Consider the following 11,519-nt stretch of genomic DNA (forward strand, 5'->3'; position numbering starts at 1 on the left):
AGTTGTGGCGCATAGGCTTAGTTGCTCTGTCGCATGTGGTATCTTCCCAGACCAGGGCTCAAACCCGTGTCCCCTGCATTGGCAGGTGGATTCTTAACAACTGCGCCGCCAGGGAAGTCCTGATAAGCCTCATTTTTTTTTTTTTTTTGAGCTTTGTGTTTTTCTTTCTCTTGGCTTTTTTTTTTAAACATCTTTATTGGTTTACAGTGGTGTGTTTGTTTCTGCCTTATAAAAAAGTGAATCAGCTATACATATACATATATCCCCATATGTCCTCCCTCTTGTGTCTCCCTCCCACCCTCCCTATCCCACCCCTCTAGTTGGTCACAAAGCACCGAGCTGATCTCCCTGTGCTGTGCGGCTGCTTCCCACTACTGATAAGCCTCATTTTTAAAAAAACTGTTGCATAATATATCTTACAGAGGCCTTATATGGTTAGTCCTTTGCTAATGGACATATAGGGTGTTCCCAGTTATCACAAATTTTGCTGCACCAAAGAATCTTTCATCTTCAGTTTTGCCACAGAACTGGAAAAGGAAATCTGTGATGTAAATTCTTTGAGGTGTACTTGCTGAGAGTATATGCATTTAACCTTTTTTAAAAAAATGTGTTTGTTTGCTTTTTTCCCCTCTTCCAGTTTTGAGACGTGACATACAGTACTGTATGTTTAAGGTGTACAGCATAATGATTACATACATCATGAAGTATTTAACTTTTGATAAACATCAAATCATCTTCCCAGTTTACACTAAATGTGGCGCCTCGTTTTTGTTTTTCCATTTTTGGTTCTTTGCAAAATTACTTTAAAAGTTATGTAGCCTTCCAGAGTACAGCTATAACTATCAAATTATTTAACAGCCTACATTTCTCCCGATTTGAATAATCATATTTATCATAAACTACATTCCCAGAAATAGGGCTGCTTTTGAACCCTCTCCCCCACTCTATTAATTTATTCTTATGTCAGTAATCTCCTGTTTTTATTCCAGTGCTTTGGTGTTTGATTATCTAGCGTGTCAAATACATCATTTCCACTGTTTTTTTGTTTTTGTTTTGAGCAACACAGCATGCAGGATCTTAGTTCCCTGACCAAGGATCGAACCCTTGCCCCCTGCAGTGGAAGCACGGAGTTTTAACCACTGGACCGCCAGGGAAGTCCTGACAGCTTCACTGTTGTTGGTTTTTTAAAAATATTTATTAATTTATGTATTTGGCTGTGCTGGGTCTTAGCTGCGGCATGCGGGCTCTTAGCTGCGGCATATGGGATCTAGTTCCCCGACCAGGGATCGAACCTGGGCCCCCTGCATTGAGAGCACGGAGTCTTAACCATTGGACCACCAGGGAAGTCCCCTCCACTGTTTTTACATATATATATTGCACAGGAATTTAGGATTTTCAAGTTTTGTTAAAAAATTCTTTTGGATGGCAATGAACTTAAGGATTAAACTGGAGAATCAACATCTTTTAATAATAACTTTCCACTCAGGTACATGGTATATCTCCATTTAATTAGGTCTTATATCCTTCAGGACAAAGATACTATTTTCTTCATACAGGGTTTGCATGTTTTTTGTGAGATTTACTCCTTTGTAGTTTATGGGTTTTGTTGTTATTGTGAATGGGACCCCAAGTGTATTTTCTAATTTGTTATTGCAATTTGTGGGAAATATACTAACTTTGGGCCTCAGTTTATTATCTGCAAAAAGACAGAAGTAGAGCTACTCAGTAACAGGTCAAGTAAGTGTGGGCTAAACAAAGCAAAATAGATTTGTTCATTGCAGGACTTATCGATGACTTTAACATACTTTGATCACCAAGAATCCCCAATAAGGGTACAGGAATTTCCTGTACTTACTTGACCGTGCAACCCTTTGTCACAAGACATTCTGAAACGTAGAGAAAACAGTGCACCCAAAGACCCTTCTAGTTTCTAATTTGTCAATCCAGGGATCTCCACTGAACCTTATCTGATGCCCAAATTCCCATTACTTACCCCTGACCAGAACACAGAAGACAACCCAGTGTCAAAGCGAATGCTTTAATGAGTGGTGCTCGGAGGGAGCCATGTCTCTCAGAGGCTGCTGCCAGCCTCCACTGTCCCCAGCTCTTTGTCAGGAAGGTGAGCTAGCTGCCTGGGATGAAGGGATGGATCTGGAGTCTAAGAGTGAGCTGAGGCAAAGGGAGGTTCAGGAAGCACCCTGTAGGGGCGGAGCTCCCAGGAGTGTGGCAGAGGGGGCCTGGGACTCAGGCTGGCCCCTCTTCAGGCATTCCTAGCAAAGCCACGAGGGGCTCGAGGGGCGTGGGGGTCCCGATGGGCACAGGGTGGGTACGTTCGTGCTTGCGCAGGTCGCTGGCACTCAAGAAGGCCTTGGGGCAGTGCGGGCAGGTGTAGGGGCGCACAGAGCTGTGGGTGCGGCTGTGCTTGCGCAGCCCAGCCCGGTCTGAGAAGCTCTTGCCGCACTGGGTGCAGGGGAAGGGCCGGAGCTCTGGGTGCGAGCGCTCGTGCCGTCGCAGCAACGTCAGCGTGGAGAACGTCTCCTTGCACTCCCGGCATACAAACTGTGGTGGTTTCTCGTCCACCTCCTCACCCCCCACTTCGCCTGCCCCCCCCAAGGGACCAGGAGCCTCCCCAACCCCAGCATCTTGGCACTCCACGTGCTCCACCGTCATGCCCACCACTTGCCACTGGGTGGCCATCACACCACCCGATTCCGGAGGCAGCCCCAGCAGCCCTGCTGCAGGGTCCCCGAGCCCAGCCCCTGCTGCCGGGGCTGCTGAGCCCTCGCCTGCCACGCTGACCGGCAGCGCCAGCCCCACCACCAGCTCCTGCTGCGGGGGAGGCCCTGCGGCCTCGCTACTGCGATGGGTCCGCTCGTGCTTCCTCAGGCTTGACGAGACCACGAAGGACTTTCCGCACGCGTTGCAGTGGAAGGGGCGCTCACCCGAGTGCACCCGGCTGTGCTTAGTGAGGCTGGCCCGCTCGGCGAAGGCTCGGCCGCACTCCTCGCAGCGGAAGGGCCGCTGGCCGGAGTGCACCAGCGCGTGCCGCTTGAGGTCCCAGGACGCGACGAAGGTCTTGTCACACTGCAGGCACTTGAACGGCCGGTCGCCTGTGTGCACCCGCCGATGCATGGCCAGGTCGGCCGGCTGCCGGAAGTCCTTGCCACACTTCTCGCAGCGGTAGGGCTTCACACCCTCGTGCGCCCGCTGGTGGCGCCGGAAGCTCGAGGGGTCGGAGAACATGCGGCCGCAGCGGGGGCAGAGGAAGGGCTTCTCGCCAGAGTGCGTGCGCTCGTGGCTCTGGTAGGAGCTGAGCTGCGTGAAGCCCTTGCCACAGGCCGGGCAGCGGTAGGGCTTTTGCGCCGCATGGATGCGCTGGTGGCACGTGAGCGAGGACGAGCGGGAGAAGCTCTTCCCGCACTCTGAGCAGAGGAAGGGGCGCTCGCCAGTGTGGGACCTGTGGGAGTGGAGAGGCCCGGAGTGAAGGTGGCAGCCCATCGCCCGACCCCCGCCGCCTGTCTGTACTGTACGTTAGGGCCCCCTAACATCGCTGGGGCCTTGGCCCAATCCCCTAAGGGCCACAGGTCTGTACCTCAGAGTAAGAAACTTTCAGGCTGGGTGTCTAGGTGTTCTAGATCCATCTCTGCACTCAACAGACCCGGCCCCCACTCGTACCTCCTGGGCAGCAGCCCAACTTCAAGCCCCACCCCCTTCCTAGTCCAGGAACCCAGGCCAATCAGACCCCAGTTTCACCCTCTGCCCCCATAGCTCTGCCTCACTCACTTTCCCATTGGTTCCTTCCGATCTTTGGGACTCAACGCCTTCACGCTATTGGTGCGCTCTTCCCAACCCCTTCAGCTGCCCCCCACCCAGCCCAGCGCCCTCACCGCTCGTGGTTACGGAGGTCCTTGAGTTCAGCATAGGCCTTGCCGCAGCGCTCGCAGCTGTAGGGCCGCAGGCCTGCATGCGTGCGCCGGTGCTTGCGGAACACCGAGGGGTCAGCGAAGCTCTTGCCACAGTCGGCGCAGGCGTAGGGCCTCTCGCCGGTGTGACCGCGCTGGTGGATCTTGAGCTTGGAGAGCGCGCCATAAGCCTTGGGGCAGTGCGCGCAGCGGAAGGGCAACTCGCCGGCGTGCGAGGCCAGGTGCACGCGCAGGCACACGGGCTGCATGAAGCGGCGACCGCACTCGGGGCAAGGGAAGGGCTTCTCGCCCGTGTGGCTGCGCCCGTGACTGCGCAGCTCTGGTGCCGTTTTGTAGGCCTTGGGGCACAGCGGGCACGCATACGGCCGAGGCTTCGCCGCTGCACCTGACACCTTGTCCCCGCTGGCATCCTCCGCTTTGGGGTCTGTCTCTGGCTTCAGCTTTGCCTCGGCCACCTCCTCTGTGCAGTCTGCAGGCCCATGTGTGGCAGCATGGCGTGCTGCCCGGGGTGCATTTGGAAACGTCTTGGTACAGGACAGGCACTTATAGCGACGGCCAGAGCGCTTGTAGCCAGGGGCTGGGGACCTCTCCTCCGATGACTCTACCTCCATGGCCTGGATGGGCGGGGCTTCTCTGCAAGAGAGGCAAAGTTAGAAGCCACACCCCTTTCCAATTCTCCAAGGCCTGTCTCCTCACTAAAGCCCTCTGAGGCCTCAGAAGGAACTCTATCTTATCTGCATTTCCCACCTGGGATGCACATCCTTCCTCGCAAACATTCCTGTCTCTCTGCGCTCAAGTTTCCTCTCTGGTCTGTTCACTGATGAAAGGAGCTGGACCAGGTGACCTCAGAGGAACTAAGAGAGGCCGGGATCATCGAAATGCCCACCTGCACTTCCCTCCCCAGCCTCTGGGCTTCTCCAAACCCTGTGGCATTCCCAGAAGGCCCAGGCTCTGTCCATCTCACCATCTTCCTTCTACAGCTCAGAATCCAAGCCCTGTGCAAGGCTGCAGACACGGAGGCTACCTAGATGTGGGTCTGGCCTGAAGGTCTCCAAGTGCTCAGGAAAGACAGAGGTAGGTCCAGAAGAAGGCAGAGCCAGTGGGCTAAATGTGGTCATTGGCACCATCTGTCTGGAAGGGACAGGTCCCCAGCGTATGTATTTTGTCTTTCCCCTCTGGTTGGTTAGCTTTCAGAGGCAGCAACTGTTCACACAGAATTCTGGCCTTGCACAGCTGTAAGGTACTCCACCCCAGATAGGAATCCTGGTCCACCCTCTGCTCTGGAATGGGTCTTTGGTTCTTGCTCCCATAACTCTGGTAATGGGAAGTTCAATTACTCTCAAAGCAGCTTGAGCCATTGCTAGCAGAAGTTAGAAGTCTCTGTCTCATACTCAATGTATCTGCTCTGGCCTGGCCTCCTGGGACACCCACTCTAGCCATGGCCCCTTCTTTCTCTGTTCAGAGCCCAGACAGCCTCCGCCCAGCTGCTCCCGCAGATCATGGCTGGGAGGAAATAGGATTAACAGCTGCATTAGTCTTAACACCAGCTCATCCTCCCTGGGGGATAAAGGGAAGAGGATTACATCAGATCCACTTAAGGTGCAGCAGCTGCTGGGGCAGCCAGGGTGGGGGAAGGACAATGTTATAGAGAGGGGAGGGGAGCCAGGTGTGTCCAAAGGATGGGCTGGGAGGTAGGAGGTTGGGATTCTAGCACTCCTTTCTAGGCCTGTTTCCTCATCTGTATACCTCAGGGGTTGGTGTCTTCTAAGTTATGACCCAGGGAGGATGCAGGAGTCCCCGGGTGATTGGCAAGGGCTGCATCTTTAGAATCAGCACCCTTCTGCCTGGCGGCCCTGCCTCAGTCTCCCACCCCTACACACACAATCTAGTGTGCACAGGCAGCCGGAGTCTTCTCCCTAAGGTACCATGTGATGCTCTGTCCCCTGCTCAAGAATTTTTCATGGCTTCCATCACACCATGCAAGTTCCCAGGTCCTTCCTGGCTGTTATGAATCCTACCAATCCTTCCTTTGAGCCTTACTTCCCGGGCTTCCCTGGTGGCGCAGTGGTTGAGAGTCTGCCTGCCGATGCAAGGGACATGGGTTCGTGCCCTGGTCCGGGAAGATCCCACATGCTGCGGAGCGGCTAGGCCCATGAGCCATGGCCGCTAAGCCTGTGCGTCCGGAGCCTGTGCTCCGCAACAGGAGAGGCCACAACAGTGAGAGGCCCGCGTACAGCAAAAAAAAAAAAAGAAGAGCCTTACTTCCCAAAGGAAGGTCTTCCTGCATCTCCCCTTTGGTTTCTGCCCTACATCCCACACAGCTCTGTTCCACCCTCAGCTTGGTTTTTTCACTTTTCCCATTAAATCCTAGGGCTGGAAGGTGAGTTAAAGGGCTTGAGGCCCAGCCTTCCCCAGGGCTTGAATTCCGCCTAGTTTCTAGGGAATCTGCCTATCCTTGGATGAGGCCCTCACTGCTCCTTTCTAGATCATCTCTGGACAGTCTGATAAAGTTTCTCCTTAATAAAAACGATAGCCTGGGACTTCCCTGGTGGCTCAGTGGATAAGACTCCATGCTCCCAATGGAGGGGGCCCGGGTTCCATCCCTCGTCAGGGAACTAGATCCCACATGCATGCCACAATTTAGAGTTCGCATGCCACAACTAAGGACCCCGGGAGCTATAACTAATGAGCCTGCCTGCCACAACTAAGACCTGGTGCAACCAAATAAATAAGTAAATATTAAAAAAAAAAAAGAAAATGATAGCTCACATTTACCGGGCACTTGCTAAACAGCAGACAACATCCTAACCTTTTTACATGTATTAACTTACTTGCACTTCATGTCAGCACCATGAAAAACGTTCTGTTATTACCCCCTTTCACAGATAAGGGAACTGAGGCCCAGAGAAACAATTTAGCATTGTCGTTAAGTGCAGTCTCCGAAGCCAAACTGCATGGCTTCGAATCTTACCTTCCTCACTTCCTAGCTGTGACCTTGTGCAATTTACTTCATGCCATAGGACCTCAGTTTTCTTATCTGAAAAAAGGGAGGTAATAACACTACTTACCTCACAGGGTTGGGCGAGGGCTGAATGAGGTAAGAATAATTACTGCCCTCAATTACTGAATCTTCTCAGAGCCAGACACCTTGCTGAGTGTGCAACCTTATTTAATTCTCTCATAGCTTCCTGAGATAGGGATTACTGTCCTCATTTTACAGACTAATAAACTGAGGTTCTGAGAAGGTTAGTGATTAACCCATGGTCACATACCTAGTAACTCGTGCAGCTGAGACTTGAATCCAGGTGTTTAATTCGCCTTGAGTAGTTGGGCCCTCCCAGGCTTATCTGCTACCTGGGCCAGCCCCACGATGACCAGAACCCTGAGCTCAGGTTATACCTTGGTCTCCTGTCATTCCTGTAGAAGTCCCTGGAGACCAGAGCCAGCACCCTTTATGTTTCTGTTTCCCTCTCAGAGGGCTGGAACCGTGGGTTCCAAGCTCTGGGCCTCAGTCTTCCCATCTGTGAGCCAGAAACCAGGTAGCTGGAGGGGTAAATCCCTTCTCCTAAGGCACTTCCCAGGGGAAATAGTAGGGGCGTGCCAGGCACAAGCTCCATAAAGAACGAAGGGTCAGGTAGGCTAGGCCCCTGTCTAAAGCCCCTCCGTTGGGAATTCCCTGGTGGTCCAGTGGTTAAGAATCTGTCTTCCAAAGCAGGGGACGTGGGTTTGACTCCTAGTCGGGGAAGTAAGATCCCACATGCCACGGGGCAACTAAGCCCGCGTATCACAACTAGAGAAGCCTGCACGCCGCAACAAAGACCCAGTGCAACCAAAAAACTAAATATTAAAAAAAACAAAAACCCATCATCAGGGGCTTCCCTGGTGGCGCAGTGGTTGAGAGTCTGCCTGCCGATGCAGGGGATGCGGGTTCGTGCCCCCGTCTGGGAAGATCCCACATGCCGCGGAGCGGCTGGGCCGGTGAGCCATGGCCGCTGAGCCTGCGCGTCGCGTCCGGAGCCTGTGCTCCGCAACGGGAGAGGACACAACAGTGAGACGCCCGCGTACCGCAAAAAAAAAAAAAAAAAAAAAAAACATCATCAGCTCTTCACTTCCCTGTTCACGGAGGACTCTTCCACCCACCACTCCCTAGAGTGATTCTGTGAACTCCCTGCATGAAAATAATCATGCAGGGAGCATGGGGTAGGACTCAGAAATCTATTCTAAACATGCTTTCTGGGTCATTCCAACTAACACTTATTTAAGAACCTTAGGTTTTCAGAAGCTTCTAGGAGAGAGGCATTTTTAATACACCTCTTTTTCAGATGTGGAGATTAAGGCCCCCGTAAGGGAAAAAACTTACATAAGGACACACAGCTAGTCAAGGAGCCCAGACTCAAACACGAGTCTTCAGGTCCCTGGGCTGGGCTCTTTCTCTACCAGTCTTCATTTACTTAAGGTTTATTAGCCAAATCATGAGACTTTCCACCGCTCCCAGGACAAAGACCAATATCTTTTCCATGGCAAGCAAGGCCCTGAACTATCTAACTCCTGCCTATCCCATCTCCCACTCCTCTCCCCTTGGCTCACTAGGCTCTACCCACACAGGCTCCCCCTTTTTCCCCTCAAAGACTTAAATTCCTTCCCATCTCAGGGACTCTACACTAGTAGTTTCCTCTGCTAGAAACATTATTTCCAAGGGTCTTTGTGTAGCTATCTCTTTGATTCCATTTGGGTCTCAGCTCCCTGTCACCTCCTTAAAGAGGGCTTTCCCGACCACCTTTCTTACTGCTATCTGCACCCCTGCTAATCACTCTCTATCCCCCTCCTGTTTAATTTCCTTCATGTTGCTCATCTGGATGACACTCCTTGCAAATTTACCACGGACCAGGTATCATTCTAAGCATTTTATGTGTGCTACTCAAGCTAAGCCTCACGATGGCCTAGGAGTTTGTTATGGATGAATGTGCGCATGCATGGAAGCAAGGCCATGTGAGAACTTAAGACAGGAGGTGGCCACATACGATCCAAGAAAGGAGCCTTCACCAGGAACTGAATTGGCCAGCACCTTGACCTTGGACACCTCAACCTCCAGAACGGTGAGAAATAAATTTCTGTTGTGCCCCCCAGTCTGTTATTTTTGTTGTTGTTGTTATGGTAGCCTAAACAGACTAAGTTAAATAGTATTATTTTCCCCCCATTTTTCAGACAAGGAGACTGAGGCACACAGAAGTGAAGAAACTAGTCATAGTCACAGCCAATACTCAAAGCCAGGTGGTCTCTGCCTCCCAAACTTCTGCCCTCTGTCCCCTGCTTATTGCTTTGCTAGCACTTATACATTGTATGGTTCAGTTAATTCTCTGTCTCCAGCTTGAGAGTCTAGGCTGGCAAAGAGCCAGGAACCTTTATTATTCTGTATCCTCTACACATAGAACCATGCTTGGTGCCCAAAACAAACAGAACAAATCAACCTCCGAGGCGGTATTTGAACCCAGGTCTATAGCCTCTGCCTCCTCCATAGTAGGAGTTTGTAAGAATGTCGGTCAACAACTATTTAGTAACTGAATTTCTCTGCTTTTCCAAGTTCACAGGGTCCAAATATCGCCCCCAGTACCCCACAGTGGATTCATTGCTCTGGTGAGGGAGGCTTGTCTTTGTCTTTGTTTACTACTGAATTTAGGGGGCGGGACACGTCCTGCTGTATGAACAGGCTCTAAATGCCAGGGATGCAGAGATTTAATTCCCAGAGTTTAGAACCCTGCGGGCAGTGATGAGGTGAAAAGCCACTTTTTATCCTCTCTGCACCTCAGTCTCCCCACCTCTAAACAAGTAGTTACCAATAGGCCTCACAGGCCATGAGAGATCCGGTGAGACGGCAGATGGGGAACTGTGAACCATGCAGAGATAAGAACTAATCATCTCCTAGGCATCCAATCTGGTCAGTCCACAATCTAATCCCAACCCACTTTTCCAGCCTCACCTCCAGGGGCACTGTGCCCCTCCCGACAGCGACCTTAGCTCCAGCCACAATTCTCAAACTTCACCACCTAAATACATCTCCATATGCAGTTCCCTCTGCCTTCTCCCGTGGGAAAACTCTTTTGCATCTTTCAAATACCTGCTTCCCCAGTGCCCTCAGGAATACTTAATAAGACTATAGAGGTAAGAGCGCCATGGCTCTCTGGGCCTCAGTTTTCTCATCAGTAAAATGAGGTTTCTGAGGCATGTGGGAGTTTTAAGGTCGTTAAGAGCCGAGAGCTGCGGAAACCTTGTGCATTCTCGCTCCCTGCAACTGTCTACGTGTCGGGCCCCCGGCAGACAGACAGCCCCGCAGGGCAGGGACCTGGGCTGCCTCTTCTCAGGAAAAGCCCTGGGAAAACGAGGAATCGGAGAACGCTGCAAGAAGGAGTGAACGAAGGATGACAGAATGAACAAATGAATGGACCAAAGGCCATACTTTGGACAAAGGCCGGCAAGATGGCGTTCTCTAGGACCGCGGGAGGGGCGGCCAGGACCTCGACCGGGGAGGGGGGCCGCCGGCTCCGGGGACCGTGCTTGACGGGCCGCACGCCTGGGACAAAAGCCCGCAACATGGCGGGCTCTAGGACCCTCGTGTGCGCACGGCGCAAGGCGGGCAGCCATGCCGCCCTAGCCCAGGCGTCTGCTGCAGCCGGTCCGCCGGGACAGCCGGCGGGTTCTAGGACCCGCTGGGCCCAGAGCCCGCCCGCCCGCGCCCTCCCGGGGCCGCACTCCTCCCGCCCCGCCCGCGCCGCTCGCGCCAGGCCAACCCCATCTGCCCTCTGCACCCACAGGGAAACTGAGGCCCGCTCGGATTGCGTCCGCAGTGGGACTGCTCGGGGGTCCCTGCGGCTTCCCGCCGGCATTTCCTACCTGAACAGACTGGGGCTGGCTCTGTGGCGTCAACGGCAGCTCCTCTCACCGACGGAGCCCGGGACACAGCCAGGGCGCGGCAGGCGCTAGGACCCAGCTTGGGGGGGTGGAGGGGGAGGGACGGGAGGCGGGGCCGGCGAGCGGAAGTGGAAGGGAGCTTTTCCCGCTAGGGAGGAAGGCAAAGTTTATCCGAGCACCCCCCCAGCCGAAGGTGGCGGAGAAACACCTTGCAGGGGGTCTCTGTGGGTGCTAATGACAGAGGACACCGGAATAGGTTTACGGGATGCACCGGCTATTGCTAGCCTGGGGATAGATCACCGTGAACTAGAAGGTGGGAGGACAGAAAGGCCATGCCCAAGATTTGTAGTACATAAATCCGCTTATATTCCACAACATTTCCCTTAATAGCAAGGAGTAAATGACGCTCCCTTCATCTGTCTTTAGAAGTTTTACAAGAAGCCCCAGGAAAAGTGTCGCCAAAATACTGAGGCCAGGGCTGCAGAACCCTTTTTATCCTCTTCTGCGCTCACCCAATATGCACCGTAACGATTTTAGCGGCTCTTCCCGGAAGTGTGGCTAAGATTAGTGCAGAACGACACAGCTCTTTGACCTACGTGGGCGGGGTCAGAGTCGCGCGTTAGCCGCTTCTCATCTAGCACCGGAAATGTGTCTGTGTAGAACCGCTGCTTGGAGGCGGGACAGAAGCAT

At 53.0% G+C, this 11,519-nt stretch overlaps 1 protein-coding gene across 2 annotated transcripts; it reads right to left on the reverse strand.

Moving 5' to 3' along the window:
• Positions 1-1,598: 1,598 nt before the first annotated feature.
• Positions 1,599-11,487, reverse strand: ZNF668 (zinc finger protein 668). Of its 2 annotated transcripts, XM_079946342.1 has the most exons (3): positions 10,812-11,487; positions 3,888-4,556; positions 1,599-3,457 (listed from the first exon to the last, which is right to left on the reverse strand). In XM_079946342.1, exons 2-3 carry the CDS (start codon positions 4,532-4,534, stop codon positions 2,245-2,247), a joined length of 1,860 nt encoding a protein of 619 aa, XP_079802468.1. In that variant the 5' UTR covers positions 4,535-4,556; positions 10,812-11,487; the 3' UTR covers positions 1,599-2,244. The 2 variants fall into 2 exon arrangements, with proteins under 2 accessions (XP_079802468.1, XP_079802469.1); XM_079946343.1 differs by lacking the exon at positions 10,812-11,487 and having other exon boundaries at positions 3,888-5,010.
• Positions 11,488-11,519: the final 32 nt, after the last annotated feature.

Source organism: Stenella coeruleoalba (genome assembly GCF_951394435.1).
Source record: "Stenella coeruleoalba genome assembly, chromosome: 15".
NCBI classification, from domain to species: Eukaryota; Metazoa; Chordata; class Mammalia; order Artiodactyla; family Delphinidae; genus Stenella; species Stenella coeruleoalba.